General features: G+C 54.8%; 1 protein-coding gene across 15 annotated transcripts in view; it reads left to right on the top strand.

The window, feature by feature from the left end:
* TCF3 (transcription factor 3) overlaps positions 1 to 23,512 on the top strand; it is an 84,631-nt gene that overhangs the window by 5,553 nt on the left and 55,566 nt on the right. For 14 of the 15 annotated variants that reach the window (XR_004361005.1, XM_032712093.1, XM_032712091.1 and 11 more), the window contains exon 3: positions 3,979 to 4,051. Coding sequence is in view for 14 of the 15 variants with exons in the window: in XM_032712093.1 (XP_032567984.1) it covers positions 3,979 to 4,051 (73 nt within the window). In the remaining variant the exon portion in view is untranslated. Of the gene's footprint in view, positions 1 to 3,978; positions 4,052 to 22,187; positions 22,263 to 23,512 lie in introns of those variants that run through there. The other variant, XM_032712094.1, reaches the window with a different exon arrangement.

Raw genomic sequence — 23,512 nt, 5'->3', positions numbered from 1 at the left:
TTAACCATATGCTGCGGGGAGGCTGCTGTCAGAGGGGGTTTCTGGCTCGATGAGACGGTGCAGGGTGGGCAGGGGCCTGAGCAGTCGCACAGGACCTGCCGGCTCATTTCCCCGCACGCGGCTGCTCCCGCCGCGCTCCGGCCCCGTGGCTCCAGCCGTGGAAGCGGGGGTGGAATGCCTGGCTGCTGGCAGCAAGCAGGGCTCGAGCAGCTCCTCCTGCCCTGCTGGAGGATGCTGAAGCTGTGCCCTGCTCCAGCCAAGGCCCGATGCCTGCCTTTCCGTGATAAACCTCTCAATTTTGTCCAGAGCAGAGCAGTTGTAAAGTTTGACTTCAGGCCGCAGTGGGCGTTTGGGGCCGCAGTCAGGAAGGTCTGTCTTAGGTGAACACATATAGAATGTCCTGCTGGCAGTGGGTTTTGAGCCGAATTCCCTCTTCTCCCCAGATTAACAGCTGGATACTTTCCACGCTGCAAAATAGATTTCAGGTTTGGAGTTCAGGCTTGAGGTTGGGTCAGCCTGGAGTTCAAAAGGTGGGAGAGGGGAGAAAAAGAAAACTGATTTAATTTGAAAAGTGATGCGCTGGTAGAAGTACACAATATATGAAATGCTGCTTGATGTTCCTTGTGTCTGGCAAATTCTCTTTCTTGCCTATGAGTTTGCTGGTGAAAGTTTGGGGTGTCTTGGCTGTAACCACCCCGGGGGAGGGTGGGGGTGTTTGGATCCTCCCATGTGCTGGATTTGCCCTGGGAGAAGTGGATGGAGAATAAATTCTTTGGGAGGGGTGGAAATGGAGCTACAAGGGTGTGCAGAAGTTGTCAGCTCTCAGGGAGGCTGGAGTTAGGACTTGAGAAACCAAAGACAGTGACTTAAGATGGGGGATTTTACATAACCGTTTCAATCTACATTTATTCAAATCTAACAAAGGCCAAGTAATGACCCAATTACAACCCCTGAGAGCTCCCGTGTCTGGGTCCCTCCTCAATGCCTGGGTCCCTCTGTAGGTGCCAGCTCCGGTTCATCTCCTCCCTGCCCCCCCCAGTTTATTTTTAAAGCAGCATTTTAAAAGCAGAAAGGAAATTTGCAGTGGGTGGATGAACTTTGCCTGTGAGCGACACACGCCAGCGAGGGCAGGCGGCACTTCACGTATGACTTGTGCCTTGTGCTCCTCAGGGCTGCAGCCCACACCCCAGTGGAAAAAGAAGCTGGGAGCAAGAGAAAAAAAAAAACCCAAAACACTTCCTGGGGCTGCCAAGTGATGAGTGTGGAGGGGTAACCCGGGGTTCCCCCCTCCCCATCACCCTGCTTGAACGGCTGGAGCTGTGCCAGGGGGGTTGGGATGGATCTCAGGGAAAGGTTCTTCCCCCAGAGGGTGCTGGGGCACTGCCCAGGCTCCCCAGGGCAGTGGGCACGGCCCCAAGGCTGCCAGAGCTCCAGGAGCGTTTGGACAACGCTCTGAGGGACAGGGTGGGATTGTTGGGGTGTCCTGGGCAGGGCCAGGGGTTGGACTGGATGGACCTTGTGGGTCCCTCCCAACTCGGGACATTCCAGGGTTCTGTGCTTTGGCATCCCCACGTGCCCTGGTGTGGGAAGGGGTCTGTGACTCCTGAATCCCTTGGGGAAGGGAGAACAGGAAGGTGTTGCATCAGCCTCAAAACACCTCTGAAAGCAGGCAGAGGAGGGGAGGGCATCCCTGGGGCTGTGGGGGTGTTTTAGGGATGCTGGGTGTGCCAGGGATCACCAGGGGTGGGGGGGAACCACCTTCTGTTCTGCAGAAGCAGAAGGCTCTGGGTGCACAGTGGAACAAGGCTGTTCATTTTCTCCACTCGTGTTTGGTGCTCAAACCTCAGGTTTTTCAGCCTCAGCAAGTGCTGAGCAGAAATGCTCATGGAAACAAGCCAGCAGTGCCTTGGGGTTTCATTTGTTGGGGTTTTTTTTATTATTTCTTGTTTTGGGTGCCCGGGTTCATCGTGCATCCCTTCCCCCCGTGCTTGCACATGCAAACCTGCCCCTTGCAAAGGGGGTTTCTAACCACTTAATTATCTTCCCTGCCTTGAGACGGGGGAGTGAGCACAGCCCGGGTGGGACCAGCCCCCTAAATTCCATTTTCAGTAGTTTCAGAGGTCTTTGCAGAAACCACCCCCTGCCCTGCAAGGGAAGCCCTGCAGCAGTGCAGGGAGGAAGGTTGGCTGCAACCTTTGGTGTGTCAGGGTTTGTTTTTATTTTCTAGCCCAACTTCCTGAGGAAACAAGTGTCATATGATGGTGGGGCTGCCGGGCCCCCCCAGATACTTCTGGAGCCCCTGGGGTGGGCAGCAGGGGCTCCCCCCGTGGGACACCTCCATGGTGGGGGTCCCTGGGCAGCCCAGTGTGGGCAGGTGCTGGCAGCAGTGCCAGGATGCTTAAACACTGTTTACACCTTTGTTTAAATCCATATATAGAACATCTACACCCCGTGCATGCATATATATGATCCCAAATTTGTGCTCTTTATGAATGGCAGTTGGTTCCTTAAGTGCTCTCTTTGCATCTCTACCACATTTAACTGTTTTTTGTTGGTTTTGTTGTTTTGTTTTGTTTTGTTTTTTCTCCCCAGCATTTGTGAAAACAAAGCTGGGCAGACTGCTCTGCACAAAGGAATGTTTCTGACCACAGCCAGACATCAGCTATGTCAGGGCATGAAACGCTGCATTTCTGTAGGCTCTTGTGCCATTACATTGTTTAATCTTCAAAGCATTAAACTTTTGAGTTACTCAGACATTACAAAGCTAAAAATAATAAAAATTCAAATGACTTGGTGGTGAAAGTATCTTGAGTAGAAAAAGGATATTAAAATGTTAATTCACTAAACGTTTTCCCACCAGTTGTTTTATTGGCTGGAGCTCCATTTGTGTGGAGGAGAATTAGTTTTCTTTTCTGCTGCACGCAGGTGCATGTAAATTATTAAATAACAGCTTCTGAAACTCTCCCAACTTTTATTAAAAATATTTATACAGGTTAGGTGACGAGGTGTGCAGTGTTTCTGTGGAAGCTCCTGGCAGGAGAAGCTCAGCTGTGATACTGAAGCTGCAGCAATAGAGCAAACAAGTCCCCAGAGCGACTAATACCGTAAAATAGGTTCATTTTTGAAACCTTTGCACTTGGAGTAGCTTCTCCCCCCAGACCCGGGGCTGTGTTGGGTCCTGGGGCTGCTGGAGCAGCGGGGTGGGAGCTGCCCTGGGAGGCTGGAGGGCTCATCCCATGGGGCTGGCACCGAGCTCGGGCACCGCCAGATCCTGGGGCTGAGTCACCTCTGCCTGTGCCAGCCAGACCCACGGGCAGCCCACGTCCTGCCCAGGCACTGTGTGTGTCCAGAGAGACGGGATGAGACCCGGAGTGCTGTGGGAGCCGGGATGGGGAGGGGTGAAAAGAGCTTTTTGGGGTGCTGCAGGGGCGTTTTTCCGCTGGGTTTCTATGAATGGAGTCGGCCCCGTGGGCACCCTGCAGGGAGGGCCCTGGTGAGCAAGTTGGGGAAGGAACTGCTGGGTTTGACCACAGCTCTGATGCTCCTGGGCTGGTTTTTGGTTGCACTCAAGGAACCAGGGATGCTGTGGACACAGGAGCATCACAGAATCACGGGGTGTGCTGAGTTGGAAGGGACCCAAAGGATCCTTGAGTCCAACTGCTGTCCCTGCACAGACCCATCCCCAGGGGTGACACCCTGTGCCTGGGAGCACTGTCCAAACGCTTCTTGAACTCTGACTTGGTGCTGTGACCCCATCCCTGTGTCAGGTTGTGTGTGTTAGTGCAGAGCTGCTCCCCTGCCCCTCCTGCAGCTGATCCATGGAGCAGGGACACGAGGAGAGGGAAGTTTTTTGCATCAATAAAGTGTTCCTCTTCCCCCTTTCCTCCCCCAGTCTGACCCCTTTGCAGCAGCACAGTAAAACTAACAGACTGAAATCTCTTTTCTCTTCCCTTCTCTCTCATCTTCTTGTTTTTCTAGATGTTTCCCCTGCCAGTGGCTAATGGAAAAAACAGACCCACGACCCTAGCGAGCACTCAGTTTGGAGGATCAGGTACTGTCATCTTACTTTTTTTTTTCCTGATACCATAATGATTCTCGCAATAAATTTGTGTTTGGTTCCAGAGACACCAAAGGAGGGGTTGGTGTAGTTCTGTTGTGTGTTTTTCTGGTGATGGATCTGCTGCTGTTTCTCTGGATGATTTTCTTGTTGCTCCGTGTGTCTCTGGGTGGGCAAAGCTGCTCTTGCTGATCTGTCTCCTGTTAAGAAGTTGCTGCCTGAGCTGGAGATTGTTGTCCCACCGCTCCAGGATCCTGGGAGCAGACAATCAGGGCTCTTCTCTAAGCTGCTTAGACATGTCTGCACTGCCCTGGAAGACTTTTGCTGTCCCTTTTTGAAGGGGTGGTGGTGGTGGTTCATTCCAGGGGCTCAGCTGCAGTTTGGGTGGCTGCTCCTTGCAGTTCCTCCAGAGGCTCCCTGGTGGGATCTCGGCGTTCCCAAAGGGATCTTGTGAAGCCCTCCTGGCTGGATGCTTCCAGGGTGCCAAGAGGGGGCCAGGGATGCCAACATCCAAGGGCTTTGGGAGCAGGGCAGCTCTGGGGAGGAGGGGGCTGGGGATCTGGGTGTGATGGGAGACTCTGCAGGGTGTGTGGCTTCAGATGTCTGATGGGAACTGTTCTGCTCTTGGGTTTGAGGCTGAAGTGGAGAATTCCTGGGCAGTGCTGTGCTGGATTTTTGATGCCTGAGGAGGCTGCTCTGTGTGGGGCTCACACGGCCCCTGACACGTGGGAAGTTCCTTCATTTGCCCTTCTTGCTGAACACCTTGTGGATGGTTAAAACTCAACCTTCTCTACCATGGGCTGACTCCAGCTGTCCAGGGAAACCCCTGGCCACGTGGAGCAGCCATGCTGTGACATCCTGGAGATTTCTGGGGAGCACCTTTGGTGCCCCAGCATCAGTGTTGTGGGGCACTGGGGAACCTGCAGCAGCAGGATGGGGGGCTGTGCCCTGCCCTGCCCCGCTCTCGTGCCCTCTTTGACCAGGGAAATGTGCTGCTTTGAGCCGTTTAGCTGCACGTCAAGATGGTTTCGAGCAAACACTTTTCCAGGGAGGGAAGCTGTTGAGTGGGCTGGAGGAAATTGGAGGGGGGAAAACTCTCGGGTTAACCCAGATGGAAGCCGATCTCTCCAGCGAGTGTTCCTTGCGCGACTTCTGCTGTTAAAATAATCCCACAAAAGACGTGCTCCGCGCTGGGGGAGAGGAGCAATGGCATTCATGTGTTTCCTGCTCGGAGCCTGGCCCGGCTGCCGGGGCTGTGGTGCTGGCCAGGAGCAGAGGCACAGCCGGACCCCCCCTGCTTGGCTCTGCAGCCGCCGGAACGACACCGAATCTCTGACCCCCCCCGCCCCTTCTTTTCGGGTGAGTGAAAGGTAACGTTGACACCACCCTTCCTCTGGGCTGCTGCTCCCCGGGGCTGCCTGGGAGAAGTCCTGAAAGCAGAGCACTGGTGTTATACAACTGGGCTGGAGGACGTTGCACAATCCCTGCTGTCCCAGGCGTGGGCTCTGCCGAGGCTCCCTCGTTCCGCCGTGACCATCCTGGGTTGGGAACTCAGCTCGGGGAAAGGTTTTGCTCCAGCAGCAGAGTTATCCCTGGGGCAGCCACCCTTGGCCTCACCTCAGGGCAGGGGATACGTTTCGTTTGCATTTTGGCTTTGGGGCTTCTCCCTGTTCCTGAATCTTTGGCTTTTTGCCTGTGCAGTGAATGACTGCAGGAAGACATCAGTGAGATGTTCCATGCTGTAATGGTTTGATTTAGGCCTTCCCTGGCAACCAGGGGTGTGCTCTGCCTGTTAGAAGGATCCAAAGGGTCTAAACGAGGTCCTAGACAGCAGCAAGTGGCTGTTTTCATAGTTTGTGGATGTTCTACCTTTATTCACTAATAGTCAGCAAGGTGCAATCAGGTGCTAGTTAGAATCATAAAATCATGGAGTTCCACCCCCTGCCATGCCTTCCACTAGACCAGGTTGCTCCAAGCCCAGTCCATCCTGGCCCTGATCATCCCCAAAGGTGGTTCATCCCCAAAAACATACCCAGCCATCCAGCTCAAAATTTGATTTGAAGTCCAATCTTCACTAACCCTGATGTGGTCAGAGGGTGAAAAGCAGATGGTCCTTGGATTTGGGGACTTGGACTTGCTGAGGGAGCAGAGTGTCTCACAGCCAAGCCATAATCTGGACCTGGAGATTAGCTCTCTGAGTCTTGCCTTGCAGGAAGGCCAAGGCTTCATCTTTATTGTACCTTGTGTTTCCAGCACTCCTGCTCAGTCAGGGCCTGTACCACCAATGAAGGCAGAACAGCATTTCCCCTCCACAGCCACCTCTGCCCAGAAAGGAGAAGCAAACACTGATTTGTGTAAGTCTGAGCTCAGTGCTCACAGAGCCCCATCTCAGTGCCAGGATCTCATCATCTGGGCTCATTGTATTAGGCCCAAGGTAATAAACTGATGTTGTCCTACGTGCCACAAAGATCCAACACCATTTCATCCCTGTTTCATCCCTCTGTCCACACAGGGTGGGATCCCATCACTGGGTTGATGGCATTTGGGCTGGACATGGGAATTCATGGCTCCCACTTTCCATCTGTCTCCTCCTCCTGGAAATCCTGGAGCAGTGTGTAGCTTTTATTATTTTTCCCCTCCAGAGGAGCTGTTACCTCAAGGCTCTTTCCTCCCCAGAGGAAGTGAAGAGTGAAGAGAGCAAGGCACTGCACTGACTGATCACTCCCATCCAAAATGCCCCACTTGCCAAGATGAGGTTTTTCCTTCCAAAGTGCAACTTGTAAATAAGGGAGCACAGGCATTTGAAACAGCACTACAAGAAAATCCCAGCTGTAAAATCGCCCCAAATTCAAATCCTTTTCAAATCCAAAATTTCTTTACCAGAAGGGTTGTTAACCATTGGCACAGGCTGCCCAGGGCAGTGGTGGAGTCACCATCCCTGGAGGTGTTCAAACAACGTGTGGATGTGGCACTCGGGGACGTGGTTGAGTGGTGACCATGGTGGGGTTGGACATTATGATCTCACAAGTCTTTTCCGTAGTTCTGATCAGCAATTCCATGATTCTGATGACTGCCCTGCCCAAGGTGTCAGTGGCCCTTTTGCCAAGGGGAACCTGTTTTCCTCTCCCGGGCCAGAAAAATCCAAAGCGTTAACCCAAACCCTCCACCTTCGAGATCCCTTCGCTCTTCCTATTTGCCTCCCGTGCTTTTATTTTAAGCTCCTGCCACTGTTTCCCTCATTTCTGTCCTCAAATGCTCCGGGGAGGAACTGCTTTCGCTCCCCCGCCGCCCGGACAATTCAGCACCTCCGCGTTGCCTTTTCTTGGCAGGGAGAAACCCAACAATTGCCACGAGTTTGGAGCTGACGTCACCCGGCCCGTGTCTGCGGCATTTATAGCACATACAGGTCACCGCGGGAAGTTGGTCCTCCCGGGGCTTGGAGCTGCAAACCAGTGTTTTCCAGCCCGGGCCGTGGCTCGTCGGGGTTTTATTTTAGCCGGGACACCCAGCCCATCGTGCCCGTCGTGCTGCCCTCCAAGGCAGCGGTTTCACTGGCCCCTCCCCGAGCTGTTTGTTGTTTGCAGCGGCAAAAACATTTGTGAGCCGTGTCCTCCACGGTGTCACAGGTCATAAATGACTGATCTGAGCAGCACCCAGCTCCCTGGCAGTTAAACCTGCCTCGGGAAGGGAACTGCTGGGGCTGGATTTCACCTGGAAGGGACCGTTTTAAGGGATGTTGGGATGGCAGCAGCATCAGGAGGCAGCGAGGTCGGGCTGTGCTGGGGCTGGTGCCTTGTGGCTGCTGAGCTTTCGTGCAGGCTGAGCCTTTCCCTCAGCAAAGGAGTTTGGGCTCTGCAGGGCAGGGGGATGAACCCAAGGCACGTGGTTGTGCGAGGTAACACATCTCCTGGAGCAGCACGGGAGCAGCACTTCCATCTGTGGGCAATGTGGAGGGTGTTCTACCATCTCACTCCACGTCCCTGGTGTGGGGTGCCAGGATTGGGTCCTACTGGAAGAGGAGCCCAGGGGTCTTCTGCTCACAGACAACAGATAAAACCCCTGCTAAAAAATAGGGATTTTTTGGGGGGTTTTTTGCTTTTTAAGTAAGCTAATTCACCATTAAATGCCTTTTTCTTCTTGCTTTGTGCTGAAGCGAGCTCCTTGGCTTGGGCTCTCCGGTGGATTTGGGGGGAGAGTCCCCTCCTGGCCTGTGCCATGATTCCCTCCCCCAAAATTTGTTGTGTCCTTTCTTGCTCGTGAGCTGAGGCTCCTCGTGGGGGAATTGCTTTGATCGGGGGAAGTTCATCACGTACATCTGAAGCTGGCTGAGCAGGGAGTTTTTCAAAGAGTTACAAGCTGGTGCATGTAACAAATTTTAAGTTATAGTCTAGTGAACAAAGCAAATGGATTCTCCCCGGAGGGAGGCGAGTCCGGATCCCCTTTGAAACCCGCTTTAAACAACGCTCAAACTTGGATACCTGTGGCAACAGCACTGAAAGTCATAAATTCTATGAAAGCTGGGGTTGTCTCTTTAATTGGTGCTGTGGGGGAGCTGTTTGAAGGTTTAATTAGTTACTGTGTGCAGGCAGCCCTGTGTCAGGAAGCCCCGAGTGGGCCGGGGAGGATCTGGTGCCCTGGTGGGAGCAGGATGGTGCTGGGCTCCACTCTGCTCCTGGGGCTGGGGGGGTTGGCAGTGAAACCATGGAAGCTGGGGCTGGGAAGAGCCAAGCACAGCGTCCCTGTTGCCCTGCTGTCGAGTCTCAGGCTGCAGAAACCCATTTGCAACTGTTTTCCATAGTGAGGAAAGCGGGAGCTTTTATTAGAAAGGCTGTATCACGTTTTCCTACAAACTGCCTCGAGTTCCCACATGTTTTGCTTATGCTGAAGTGGGAGTGCTGGGCTCCACTTGCTATTTTGATGGATGATGAAAGGCAGACGTGAGGTGTGCAATATGGGACTTGGTGTTTTGAACTGGCACTTGCCATGAAAGTCCAGGCTCCGGGCTGTGTGTTTGCATGGGGGGTGTGTGTGTGTGTGCGTGTGTTTGACCCTCAGACTGTCACCAAACACAAAGCCACCACAACAAAAAAGGCAAAGCAGGAAAATTCACTTGCCAACCCATTGGTGTGACCATTTCTTTCAAAGTAAATGTTGCTGTTTAGCCATTATCAAAGGAAATCAAAGGAGAGCTGGGGCTGTTCAGACAGGAGTAGAGAAAGATCCAGGGAGGCCTGAGAGCCTCTTCCAGTGCCTGAAGAGGCTCCAAGAGAGCTGGAGAGGGACTGGGGACAAGGGATGGAGGGACAGGACAAGGGGGAATGGCTTTAAGCTGAAGGAGAGCAGGGTTAGGTGGGATATTGGGAAGGAATTGTTCCCTGTGAGGGTGGGGAGGCCCTGGCACAGAGCAGCTGTGGCTGCCCCATCCCTGGAAGTGTCCAAGGCCAGGTTGGACGGGGCTTGGATCAACCTGGGCTAGTGGAAGGTGTCCCTGCCCATGGCAGGGGGTGGGACTGGATGAGCTTTAAGGTCCCTTCCAACCCAAACCATTCCATGGTTCTATGGAGAAGCCTTACCATGGACAGGTCAAGCTTGCAGAGCTGTGAGGTCTCATTAGCCTGGAAGGAGACAGATCCTGCAGCTCCCACTGCTCTCCACAACTCTGGAGCATTTCCATTCCTGCTGCTGGCAGAGCCCACTCCTGGGGTGTAGGAAGATGCTGCCAGGTATGGCAGGGATACCCTCAGGATGCTGCAGTCCAGGATGTTCCAGTATCAAAGCCTGGAGGACTTTCAGTGAGGTTCATCTCCCACGTGCTAGTCGGGCTTTCTGCTCTGTTTTTGTCTTTGCCTTTGGGAAGCTTCTGCTCTTCTCCCTCTCCCCTTCCTGCTCCCTGTGTCTCTCGTGGGGTGCATCCCATTAACCAGGATCCAGAAAGCAGGGTCTGGAGGAAAATACTTGGAGGACCCAAAAACTGGGGCAGGGAGTGCAGGTCTGCAGGAAATAGCGAGTGAGGGGGAACAAATGGCAGGGGAAGATCTTCACACCTGTGTCCATTAATCCAGCATCACATCCCAGTCTCATCTCTGATCCTCGTGTCCTGGGCTGCTTGTTCCTGCTCCCAGGGCTGCCCCACCTGGGCAGAAGGTTCTCTGTGCCTTTGCAGTGAGTTTGAAACAGAATCACAGACTGGTTTGGGTTGGAAGGGACCTTAAAGCTCATCCTGTTCCACCCCCTGCCATGGGCAGGGACACCTTCCACTAGCCCAGGTTGCTCCAGGCCCCGTCCAGCCTGGTCTTGAAATAAGAAGGTGTCTGTCTCTCTTCCCCACAATCAGTTTTTTCCCCTTAAATGTTATTGCAACACTGTGAGTGAGGGTGTACTGTCCTGCCAGAGACATGGGGTGTCCTGTGCTCTAATGGACACAGGAGGAGTGAGGTGGAGAAGAGAAGGCCCAGGGTGACCATGCTGTGAGGGTGCCCTGGCAGCAGCTCAGTGCTCCTCTAGCAGCTGGGGAGAGGCAAATATAACCCAATCCCCTGTCTTGGTGTGTGTTTGACTTCGGGGGTTAAGGGGTACCTGTTTTCAGGGGAAGGTGTTTTTTGGGGTTCTTTTGGGTTTTTTCATTCATTTCCCACCCTGGAGAAGAGTCCTCCTGACTGGATTTGGGATTTTGAACTAGGAAAGAGCCCAGAGAATGCTGGGGGTGCCAGAGCTGTACTGAGATAAGCGACAGCTTTTGTTTAGAAACTGCCAATTTGCCACAGACCTTGTTTAAGCACAGTTTTAACTATGCCAGGATTGCTGAAGCAGTGCAGTGCTCTCTCTTCCTGGCAGAGCTCTTTCCTTCCTCTGATGAGGCAATTCCTACCAGTGGAGCTGTGCCTGCTGGGGGGCTGTGATGGGATCAGGATCTTATGTAAAAATCACGTGTAAAAAGCCTGGGCTGAGGCTGAGGTGAGGCTGGGCTTGGTGTGCACCTTCTGTGTGTCCAAAGAACAGGTACAAGCTCCAGCACCTGCTTGTCTTCTAATGAGAGGAGCTGTTGGGTAGTAACTGGAGAGTAAAGAGAGTAGGTTTACGTTAGATATTGGGAAGAAATTCTTCTCTGTGAGGGTGATGAGGCCCTGGCACAGGTTGCCCAGAGAAGCTGTGGCTGCCCCATCCCTGGAAGTGTCCAAGGCCAGGTTGGAAAGGGCTTGGAGCAGCCTGGGCCAGTGGAAGGTGTCCCTGCCCATGGCAGGGGATGGGATGGGATGAGCTTTAAGGTCCCTCCCAACCCAAACCAGTCTGGAATTCTGTGCATTGCCTGCTGTCACTGCCCTGTTTGTCCTGCTCTCTTCATTGCCAGGGCCAGGGTCTCAGTATGGATGGTGTCCAGGAGGCAGGACACTGGGATTTGGTGCTGGATGCAGCAGCTCTGCCTCAGCCCACCCCGAATCCCGCACACCCGGCGCTGCCCGAGCGGCACGTGCTGGCTCAGCACCCCGGCTCGAGGCCTCCACGCTTGTTGTGCCCTTTCCAAAGGAGAGAGATGGCTTTGGAAGGGGCCCAGCAGGTCTGGCAGGCGTTTCTGCTGGACCTCAGTGCTGCTAATTTCAAATCCTGCATGCCCTGTGGGGTGCCCTGCTCCAGCACGTGGCCCACGTGTGACCAGTTCCTCGGCCTGTTGCCTCTCCCTTGTTCGTGTTTGTGTGCAGGGAGACTCAAACTGCAATTAGTATTATTACTGTTTTGAGTTTGAGACAACAAACGGGCATCTTAAAGGGTTGGATCTAATGCAAAGTGGTGTTTTGCTGCTCTGGGGAGCTTCATCTCTCCCCTGGCACCAAACCCTGCAGTGTTAACACAGCTGAAGGAAGTGCTAGAAGGGCTTTTCTCAGCTCACCAGCACCCAAAGGCACCTTTGCAGGTGAGGTTTTCAATGCTTTTCTAACATAAGGGAGAGAGACCTTGGAGCCCCTTCCAAGGGGCTCCAGGAGAGCTGGAGAGGGACTTTGGACAAGGGATGGAGGGACAGGACAAGGGGGAATGGCTTCTCAGTGCCAGAGGGCAGGGATAGATGGGAGACTGGGAGAAATTGTCCCCTGTGAGGGTGGGGAGGCCCTGGCACAGGTTTCCCGGAGCAGCTGTGGCTGCCCCATCCCTGGGAGTGTCCAAGGCCAGGTTGGACAGGGCTTGGAGCAACCTGGGCTAGTGGAAGGTGTCCCTGCCCATGGCAGGGGGTGGCACTGGATGGGCTTTAAGGTCCCTTCCAACCCAAACCATTCCATGGTTCTATCTACCTGTTGGATTCCCAGCTGTGTGGGTCAGGATTGTCCTGCCTTCTCCCAACACCTCCAAAGAGCTGAGAGCACAGCAGGAAGGGGGCATCCCACAGACCCCGAGGAAGGGCACTGAGTCACCTGCCTGGCACTGTGTGCTGGGGATGAGACCTGGGCAGCCTCAGGATTGGGTGCTGGTGTTTCCCTGGCACATTCCCAGGCTGCCAGCCCAGCTGGATCCGTGCAGGTGCCTCAATGTGATCAGTGGGATGGGCTGTGACCCACTTGTGTCCCTTCCTCCCGAGGGGAGGCGGAGGGGCAGGGACTGAGCTCTGCTCTGGGACCAGGGACAGGAGCCAGGGAAGGGCTGGAGCTGTGCCAGGGGGGTTGGGATGGATCTCAGGGAAAGGTTCTTCCCCCACAGGGTGCTGGGGCACTGCCCGGGCTCCCCAGGGCAGTGGGCACGGCCCCAAGGCTGCCAGAGCTCCAGGAGCGTTTGGACAACGCTCTGAGGGACAGGGTGGGATTGTTGGGGTGTCTGTGCAGGGCCAGGGGTTGGGCTGGATGATCCTTGTGGGTCCCTTCCCACTCAGGATATCCCAGAATTCTGTGATTCCCAGGCAGTGGGCAGCTCAGAGCCCCACAGACCCCTGGGGTGGTGTGTTGGCCTGACTGCAGGTGCCTGGTGGTGCCTGGGGCTGTCAGAGCAGGGAATGCACTTTAGGAAAGTGGGGCTTTCCCAGAGGCTGGTGGCACATGGCCTGTGAACCCTCCAAGCAGAGCCCAGCTGGTGTGGGGCACATCTCACCCTGTGATCTGGAGCCCCCTCTGCCAGCAGGTCCCCAAATACTCAGCAAGCCCCAATTAGCACATCAGCTTAACCAAATGGAGTCGTGTGTGCACGGAGGGGAGAGAGGTGCTGCACTCCTTCGGCGCTGACTTAAAGTTTAATTAATTTTGTTGCCAAATGAGGCATGAAATACAGTGTGAAATACATTGTGGTGCTGAATGTGTAATTGTACAGGGGACTGGGATCAGGGATCACCTGAGGCGAGGCAGGCACAGAGAGAACTCTCATGGCCCTGGAACGTGTGTGTGTGTGACAGCAGAGAGCAGATTTAGGGGACAGACCCCCCAGCAGCTCTCCCTGGGGACTGGGGGCCAGGCCAACCTCCCCCCCCCAGTGAAACAGCACCTGAAGGTGTCATTGCACCCGAGGGTTTATCAGGATTTTGGGGGGGGAGGGGGTTGCCAGAGGCTCCAACCCCTCGTGTCAGGGTCCCCAGGTGTGTCCTGTCCAGGAGCAGCCACTGTGGCCACAGTGTCTTTGCCACCCTAAAATGGATTTGCCCCACGTTTGGGGTAGGATGAAGGGCAGTGGTTTTGCCTGTGGGTTCTGGAGGTCCTGGTTTGTCTGTCCCAGGTGGCCTTGCAGGGTGGAATTAAATGTGAATAAACATCAGAAAGGGAAAAAAGCTGAACTGTGGGGGGAGATCTCTCCGTTCAGCTTGTGAGGATTTCTGTAGTGGCTGTTTTGATACTCTTCTCCCTGCCCTAATTAGTGTTTCTGGAGGGAGGTTGCCTTCACCAGTGCCTTGTTCCCCCACTGAAGAAGGGAAAGAGGCAGCCTGGGACATCTGCCCCCAATTTTTTAATCTTGAATTTTTCAGTTAACTCACCAGGTAGCCCAGCTCCAAAGCCAGCAGGGAGAAAAAGCTAAAAAACACTGTCCATCTGCCTGTTAACCCTGGGAAGCACATCCCCACCTCCAAAGTGACCTCAGGCAACGTCTTCCTCTAAATTTAGCTGGGGATTGCGTCAGGAGTGAGAAGGAGGTGAAGTTAATGTGGCATAAGCTTTCTCTAGCAGGGGAGTTTGCATGATTAGGCAGGGACTGAAAATAAATAAATGGGCTTCGTATCAGAGCATCTCGAGCAGCTGAGGCCGGGGCTGGGAGGAGGGGCAGCCTCCAGCACCCTGGGAAGTGTGGGGAGGTGGGGTTTTTTTGGACCAAGTGGGGCAAAGGATTGTTGTCTACAAACCTTGGCTCATCCTGACTGGGAAGAACCTTCCAGGAGAGCGGGTGCTGCTCCCCATGTCCTGTCTGCAGGGCACTGGGCACGGCCAGCGAGCTCTGGGGTCACCTCTGGCAGCAGCACTTGCCTCTCCTGGGGACTGGTGGCAGCTCGAGGCAGAGCTGTTCCTGCCCTCCTCAGAGTGTGCTGGAGCATCTTCTGCCCATCCTTCATCCCTGGCCCCTGGGGGTGAGGAATTGGCAGGGTTTTCCCCCTCCAAAAGCCCTCCTGGGTCTCTGTTGCAGTCACAGACGTGGTGGCATCCAGCAGTGCCCCAGGGGACAACCCAGTGTGGCCCTGACCTGGAAGAAGCTGAACTCCTGCAGGACGAGCCTTGGAGGGCGCTTGTGTTGCCAATCCCTCTCTGCCTCATCCTGCCCAACCCAGGGGACGAGTCTGGGTTGTGACAAGTGACAAACCCCGTCCCTGGTCCCTGTGGCGCCGAGTGCGTGACCTTTCCTGGGAGAGCAGGGATGGCCTGGGCCCCTTCTGCTTTCTGGGACATTTTTTTTTTCCAAAGTGCCATGGTCTCCCTTCCAAAGGCTCCTCAGTGCCCCGTTAACATTGTTATACAAAGCAGCAGTGTGCCATTTAATTAGGAAAAATACGCACTAACCTCTACCATATGTTGCTCTTCTCCTCGTATTTGCATTTGAAAGTCCAGCTGAATTTCAATGTGAAACTGGATTTTATCCAAATGATGAATGGCCTGGGAAGCTGTGGGAAGGTGGATGTGCCTCCCCATCGCATATGGTTGGTTGCTTGGGATTTTTTTTTCCCCTTTCAAAGGAAAAAACTGGGTTCCTTAATGTCTTGTCCCGTGGTTCAAACTGTTCACACCTTTCCTCTGAACCCTGCAGTGGCCTTGTCTGGCTGGGTGGGCATTCCCCAGGCTTCTGAGGGGCAGGAGCTCCAGCCCCCCTGAGGGAGAGAGGTTGGATTTACTCTTAAGCAACTTGTTTTTGGCTGATCCCACAGCAGGGGAGGGGTGGATTCTGCCCCTCTGCCCCCTCAGGTGAGACCCCCCTGCACAGCTGCCTCCAGCACTGGGAACAACAGCACAGGGATGTGGAGCTGCTGGAGAGAGTCCAGAGGAGGCCACAGGGATGCTCCAAGGGCTGGAGCCCCTCTGCTCTGGAGCCAGGCTGGGAGAGCTGGGGGGGTTCACCTGGAGGAGAGAAGGCTCCAGGGAGAGCTGAGAGCCCCTTGCAGGGCCTAAAGGGGCTCCAGGAGAGCTGGAGAGGGACTGGGGACAAGGGATGGAGGGACAGGACAAGGGGAATGGCTTCTCAGTGCCAGAGGACAGGGTTAGGTGGGATATTGGGAAGGAATTGTTGGCTGTGAGGGTGGAGAGGCCCTGGCACAGGTTGCCCAGAGCAGCTGTGGCTGCCCCATCCCTGGAAGTGTCCAAGGCCAGGTTGGACAGGGCTTGGAGCAACCTGGGCTAGTGGAAGGTGTCCCTGCCCATGGCAGGGGGTGGGATGAGAGGAGCTTTAAGGTCCCTTCCCACCAAAGCATTCTGAGATTCTCTGATTCCCTTCATTTTCCCATCCCAGCATCAGGTGGGTTGGTGCCCCTTGACTTGTTTCCTGGCACTCAGGGCTTTAGGAAAGGGCACCAGCCACAGCTCCTGAGTTGAGGGCTGAAGTTTTTGGCTTGGCTTTTCTGGTTGGAGCAGTGGCAGCTCCAGGCCTCTTCCCAGCCAGGACCAAGCATTCCCCAGCCACCATAAAACAGGAGCAGAGGCATTGCTCCTGCACAGACTACTGGAAGTTTTAGGAGCCATGTGGTTGCTGAGTCCACACAGCACATCCCCACGTCTCTTAGGGCTGCCTGGACTTTTTTTTTTTTAACTTGTTTAAGCTGAGTTCAGCTCTGGGACACACTCAGCATTACGTTGCTGAGCTGGGTGTGCTCACACTGCTCTTACTGACCTTTTACCTCACCTACCTGGCAAAAAAAAAAAACCTTAAAAATCACTTCATATCCTGATTATTTCACATCCTCTGCAAATGTGTCATCAGAGAGTGGCCTGGGCTGGCTGTGGTGCTCACAGGTTGCTTCAGGTTTCTGACTTTTGTTCTCCTTTCTCTTCACCCCTCAGAGATCAGTTCAATCTTTAAGACAGTTTTTGTTGGGGTTTTTTGTTGTGTTAATGCAGCTGAACTAATATGATTACATTTCCAGATTTGGGTAAGGGAATAACAAGTCAGGAAGCTCTTTTTTTTTTTTTTTAAAAAAAAAGGGAGAATTTATGTCACTTCCAAATTATCCAAGTCTCCAGTTGGGAATCTCTTTCCTTTTCTCAGTTAGTTGCCCTGAGAGGTTGTGGACTCTCCATCCCTGGAAGTGTCCAAGGCCAGGTTGGATGGGTTGGAGCAACCTGGGCTAGTGGAAGGTGTCCCTGCCCATGGCAGGGGGTGGCAGTGGATGGGCTTTAAGGCCCCTTCCAACCCAAACCATTCCATGATTCCATGTTCTACCCTGGGCTCCTTTCTGCTGTAGCCATGGCCCAGCACCCCAGTCCTGGGTGCTGCACTTTGTGCTGTGGACGTGGAGCAGCCACAGGGTTGTCCTGGGTGCCCAAAAAGATGGCTCTTCCCTTCTCCCTGAGAGCTGCCAGGCCAGAGGGGCCACGTACCTCCCCCAGGGTTGTGTCAGGGGCAGAGGCCTTTGCACATCTGCCCTTCCTGGAGTGGTTTCACTGCTGTCTTGAGGCATGTTGGCTTCACTCATTGCTGTGCTCACATTCACATGCAGAGGAGGGATCTGGAAAACAGTTCAGCAAAACCACCTTGCACTGGTGACTTCCCTTCTAAAAAGAGAAGGATGTTGTGGAGTTGGTGGCTTCCCATTATTTTCCCCAATTTGAGCTTTCTGGCCATTGGTCCCTCGGTGTCTGCAGCATCAAAAGAAGCACACAGAGCTGGGGAAGGGTCTGGAGGGGAAGGGTCTGAGGAGCAGCTGAGGGCACTCGGCTGGTTCAGCTGGAGCAGAGGAGACTGAGGGGAGACTCCTCGGGGGCTGCAGCTCCTGCCCAGGGGAGGCGGAGGGGCAGGGACTGAGCTCTGCTCTGGGACCAGGGACAGGAGCCAGGGAAGGGTTGGAGCTGTGCCAGGGGGTTGGGATGGATCTCAGGGAAAGGTTCTTCCCCCACAGGGTGCTGGGGCACTGCCCAGGCTCCCCAGGGCAGTGGGCACGGCCCCAAGGCTGCCAGAGCTCCAGGAGCGTTTGGACAACGCTCTGAGGGACAGGGTGGGATTGTTGGGGTGTCTGTGCAGGGCCAGGGGTTGGACTGGATGGACCCTGTGGGTCCTTCCCAGCTCAGGATATCCCAGGATTCTGTGATTCTATGAATGTCTGGCTACTGTTTTCAGCCTCCTGCTGCAGGAGGCTCCTGCCCTCCCAGGCATCCTCCCTCCCTTCCATCCCAGGATGGGGGTCCTGGCCAGCAGAGCCCCCCAGCAGCACAGCCCCAGTGAGCAGGAGCAGGACTGTGGTGTTTGCCCTTTTTGGGAATGCTGTAAGAAGGTGGTGACTCACTTTCCATGGAGCTGATAGTTACCCTGCTCCTGTCTTGGATTTGTGTTGTGTAGCCAGCAAGATTATTTATAACTTAGCCAGCATCCCGAGCCTATTGTTTCTGCAAAGAGCAGGAATGACTAGATGACTTCCTGAGATTTTTTTTTTTTTTGCCACCCCCTCATTTTTTATTTTTTTAAAAATCTGCTTTTCCTTCCAAGTATTATATTCGCCAGTTGGATGCTTTCCCCCCACATCTTCCCCTCCTGATTGTGCATTTGTGCTGCTGACAATCCCACTACCGGTGTCGCTTTAACTCTCAAATCTCTCCCAGGAAAACCTGGGGGCTGTGCCCCAGGAGGGCTGGGGCACCTTCCCATGGCACCAGTGGCTCTCTGGCCTTTTGCAGGTGCTTTGGACTGAGGCACGAGGCTCCAGCAGTGCCATTAACAGGAGGACACACATCTCTGCAGTTTGCAGGAGGTGCCTTTCCCAGGGGATGCTTTGGGCTTCTCTGCATCCCAGGGGCAGGGTTGGTCCCTTCGAGGATTGCTGTAGGTCAACCTTGTTGTTGCTGCCCCTCTGAAGGTGCCACTTGGGGCAATGAAAAGGCCTCCCCTGAGCCCAGAGCTCTGCAGGGCAAAAGTCATTTCCATCCTGGTGCAAGTGGCACATCCAGCCCTGGGGATGTGGCAGTGGTGGGAGTGGAAATGGAAGAAGTGGGTCCTGAGCTCCAGCCCTTGGACATGCAGCCACTGGGACGTGCAGTGGTCCCACCTGGGCAGGGTTTGCCCTAAATCCTGAAGCTTTCTGGGATTTTGTCTTCCCTGGCCTGAGGAGCACAGGCTGTATAAAGTGGGAGCTGCCCCTCAGCCTGTCTAACTGGGAGATGCTCAGCCACAAGGACATGGATCTCAGGGAAAGGTTCTTCCCCCACAGGGTGCTGGGGCACTGCCCAGGCTCCCCAGGGCAGTGGGCACGGCCCCAAGGCTGCCAGAGCTCCAGGAGCGTTTGGACAACGCTCTGAGGGACAGGGTGGGATTGTTGGGGTGTCTGTGCAGGGCAGGAGTTGGGCTGATGATCCTTGTGGGTCCCTCCCAGCTCAGGATATTCTGTGATTCTGTTCCTCTGTTCTGTCTGTCCATCCACCTGCAGTTGATTCACTCTTGATCCCACAAGGCCCAGCTTTAATTAAGCACTTCCCTGGAAGTCAGTGGGTAGTGATGGTGCAGAAAGGAGGGAAGGGGCAGCGTGGGTTTGGCCAACTCAGCCCATCTGAACCTTTGGGAGGGACCTGCAGGTTGAGCTTCCTTGGGGAGCATCACCCAGAGCCCCAACAGCTGCTGTCCACAGCTTCTCCTCCCCCAAACAGCCCTGCCTTGGATCTCCTCACCTGACACTTGTGCCTGAGATCCCACTTTGGGTTTGGCTGAGGCAGGTTCTCCACGTGGCTGAGTGGATGCTCCGAGGTGGAGCCTCAGTGGTGCCCATCCCAGCTGTGCTCCCTTCCTTAGCTGCTGCTGGGCTGGGAGGGAACGAGCAGCCTCGGAGCTTCCAGTGGCTGCAGAAGCCACGGGGGCGAAACAGCTGAAGGGGAAGGAGCCTGGGCTGCCTTGTGGGCAGTAGAGACCCTGCTCAATCCTCTCGGTTTCCATCAGTTCAGAACTCAAAACTTAGCACTCGTTTATTTTTAAGCTGCCGTTTCCAGCCGTGGGCCGGAGGCCTCTGCTCCTCCTCTCCCCGTCGGGAGCTAAAATCTGCCTCGTGGCCCCTCCAGCTCCCAAGCTGCCCTTTCCCAAGCTGCAGGGAAGATGAGCTGGCCCATCTCTGGTTCTCCCCCTTCCCAGGGCTCGTGCCACTGAGGTGTTGCTGTCCCTGTGCTGGCTTTCCAGGAACCGCCTGGCTCCGCAGGGAAGCGTGAGGTTGATCCAAGTGGAGTTCTGTCCTGCTGGAAACAACACTCGGATGTGAGCAGCTTGGAGTGGAAAATGAGTCCTGAATACTGTCCTGTGGGGGTTTTACACGCTCTTCAAAGAGTCATAGAATCAAGGAATGGTTTGGATTGGAAGGGACCTTTGAGGATTGTCTCATTCCACTCCCTGCCATGGGCAGGGACACCTTCCACTAGCCCAGGTTGCTCCAAGCCCCATCCAACCTGGCCTTGGACACTTCCAGGGAAGCCACAGCTTCTCTGGGCAGCCTGTACCAGGGCCTCCCCACCCTCACAGGGGAGAATCCCTTTCCAATATCCCATGTGAACCTGCCCTCCTTCACCCATTCCCCCGTGTCCTGTCGGTCCATGCCCTCTTCATAGCCAGTTTTGCTCTTCCATCTTTCCTGTGGTGCAGAAACTGGAGGAATGTGTGTCACATGAGATACCAGGCTTGGGATGAGATGATGCTCCGAGAAGGGCTCGGGAATTGAGGCATCTCAGGGAAGTGATGTCTGGAGTCATGAGCTCACAGAAACTTTGGGGTTCTCTCTCGATTGCTTGGTGCAGACAAAATTGGAGGTTCTTTGGGCCAGGCCCTTCACTTGCTTCCTGAGAGAGCTGGTCCCAACCCCTTCTGAGGTTTGTGCATCCCAGAGGGTGCCTGTGCTGGCTACCAGGCTGCTTCCTTCTCCTACTTGTCCTCGTTCCTGTGGGCTTTTCCAGCTGCTGTTTCCCGTGCCAGGGCACCTTGTGCTGCCTCTGTCCCATCCCAGACACTCAGGTACTTTGGTTTCCTCCCCCAGCTGGAGCCCACAGGCAGTGAGTGATCTCCTGAGTAAAGCACTGGTACGGTTCCATCCCACCTTGGAGTGGTGGGAAAAGCCACACTGGATGGCACTGAATTCCCACTCCCTGCTGGTCCTCAGGTTCCTTTAAACTGGAATGCCTGGAAAATCAAGCTGAGTGAAAAGATGGGGAGCTACAACACTCCCCACAGTGAAACCACTGGAGCTTGGGACAGCAGGACCCGAGAGCCAGGCAGGAGAGTCTCCCCCAGCTCCTGCCTCTGCCAGCCCTCCTGGGTCAGCTCAGAAATAGAGAACAGCCCTTCTCCCCCTGCTTGCTTTGTATTTTTAAAATCATTGTGGTTTTTTGTTCTGTTTTCTTTAAATAATTTTCTAAAAAGTTGAAACTGTAGAACTGGGGGTTTTTTTACCCGAAGTAGAAAACTGAAAGATGAGTGAGACGTTGTGGTTTGGAGCACCAGTTGTAAATAGAGGTTTTCTGGGTGCTCCAGCATGCCAGGCTTTCCCACCTGGAGAGCAAAACTGCTTCTTCCAGGGGTGGGTTAAGAGCTGGAGATGTGTTTGTCCACACAAGTATTCCAGGGATAATCTGTGTCGCTGTGTATTGTGCTGATATATATATATATATATATATATATATGTATATATGTGCTGAGATATATATATATATGAGATATATAAAACTCAGCTGGCTCAGCTCTGGGCTCTGCCACATCCCCAGCTCTGCCCTCATTTTTGGGCAAGTCTCTCCATCTGTACAATAGAGCAGAAAGAGTTTTGTTCCCTGGAGAGGATTTGAGGTTTAACATTTATAAAATGCTCTGAGATCTGCAGATAAAGAAAGCCAGACAATAACCAGTGCTCAGGGCTGTGCCACGGGAGCCCCCTGGATCACCACGGCAGAGCCAGGGTTGGGTGGAGGTGGCTTTTGGGAGAGGGCAAACAACTGCTCCAGCTGCAGCCCTGGTTGGGAGCCCGGCGAGCAGGAGGGGTGCTGAGCTGGCCTGTTAAGGAGATAACACAATGCAATCACGGGGTGGTTTGGAAGGGATCCTAAAGCTCATCTCATCCCACCCCCTGCCATGGGCAGGGACACCTTCCACTAGCCCAGGTTGCTCCAAGCCCCGTCCAACCTGGCCTTGGACACTTCCAGGGATGGGGCAGCCACAGCTGCTCTGGGCAACCTGTGCCAGGGCCTCCCCACCCTCATCTGTGGCTCAGAGCACGACTGAAGCACTTGGATGAGTTTTTCCAGGGCTCCCTGGGAGCGATCCTGATCTGGAAGAGCCGCTGCTCGGCCGCTCTTTGCTCTCCGGGCAGCGCTTCCTAAAATCCCCCGGTGAACCCGATCCACTCCATCAACTTCATTAACTTTCCTTGCGCTGGCTCTGCCCGTCCTCCCAGCGAACCCTCCCAGCGAACCCTCGGTCCCCAGACAAAGGCAGGCAGTGCTGGGTGGGCAGGACGAGGAACCGGGAGCTGCTCCTGCTCCTCCCCGAGCTCCGGACGGGTGGGAGGAGCGCGCCGGGCTCGGAGCGCTCGGCACAGGGTGCTGAGCTCCTGGGCTGCTCCCCGTGGACATGGCATCCCAGAAGAAGCTGTTCGGGGGTAGGTTCTTCCCGCCAGACATCTGGCAGTGCCGGGGTTTTTTGGCGGAGGGAGGGGGGTGGAGTGCGAAGGGGTGATTTGCAGTGGGTCGGTTGGGAATTGTGCTCTCGAGGGATTCGTAGGCGGGTGGGCTGGAGTGTCCGGCTCCGAGTCCTCCCCGTGCTCTGAGTACCTGCTTTTGGGCAGGAACGGGGAGAGTTAGAGCTGCTTGAGGAGACAGGACCCTGTTTTGGGAGCAAGATCAGCTCAGCTTTGTCTGCTCTCTCACTGCCACAGAGTGTGCCCAGGTCCCTTAAAACCTGTCCCAGCTGTGGGGAGGGCAGGGCAGAGGAGGACAAGGGGATGTGGATGGACCCCTGGCTGGCTCCAGCACACCACGAGAGTGGTTGCCAGCCAAGGGTGCCCTGGGTGGGGGTGCCCCGTGGTCCCCAGGCAGGGAGCTCCTGTGTGCAGGATGGTGACACTGCCTGGGGGGGGTTTCTCATGGAGTGGAACCAGTGCAGGGCTCTCTGGAGATGGTGTGGCTTTGATTCGAGTGACTTGTGTGGGTTGGGTTTGGACTCAAGAGAAATCAGTTTGTCGGAATCACTGCTTTGAGCTGGGGTGGGTACAGGGGCTGCTGTGCTGGGGGGGAAACCTGCACCTCTGGGGTTTGAATAAACATGGGCTTGTGTTTAGGTGAGGGGGCATCCTGTGTGCAGACTGGGTTCCCTCTGGGATGCCAGGGGGCAGCTGAGGCTTTGGGAAGCTGCGAGATAAGAGGGAATGTGCAGGATGGACAAAATACTGCAAGCCCAGAAGCAGGTTCCCATCTGCACCCTGTTCTAGTGGAAGGTGTCCCTGCCCATGCAGGGGGTGGAACAAGATGGGTTTTACGGTCCCTTCCAACCCAAACCATTCTGGGATTCTGTGGGAGAGTTAAAGCTCCATGGCTGAGGTCACCAGAGGTCAGTGTGTGCTCCTCATCCTCACCAGAGCGGTGTGGGCAGGAGCTGGGTGGACAATCCCTCGAGTGCAGCGGATCCTGGGAACCAGAGGGATTTACAGCAGCTTGTTTCCTCTTGATTCTGTGGGGTGGGTCTGGTGGAGCAGCTGGGGCAGCTTGCACAGAGGTGGGGTCCCCCCCAGCCTGTGCCCTGCTCCCTCTGCCCTGATGGCAGCAGTGATGGGGCTCTGAGAGGCAGGAGGTGTGGAGCTGCGGTTTTGCAAACCAGCTGCTGGCTGAGGTCTTCCTCTTCCCGTCCATCTTG

This window comes from Chiroxiphia lanceolata, chromosome 27 (assembly GCF_009829145.1).
Source record: "Chiroxiphia lanceolata isolate bChiLan1 chromosome 27, bChiLan1.pri, whole genome shotgun sequence".
Classification (NCBI taxonomy): domain Eukaryota; kingdom Metazoa; phylum Chordata; class Aves; order Passeriformes; family Pipridae; genus Chiroxiphia; species Chiroxiphia lanceolata.
Note: the sequence above shows the minus strand (reverse complement) of the source record. Positions and strands in the feature narration are given on the sequence as shown.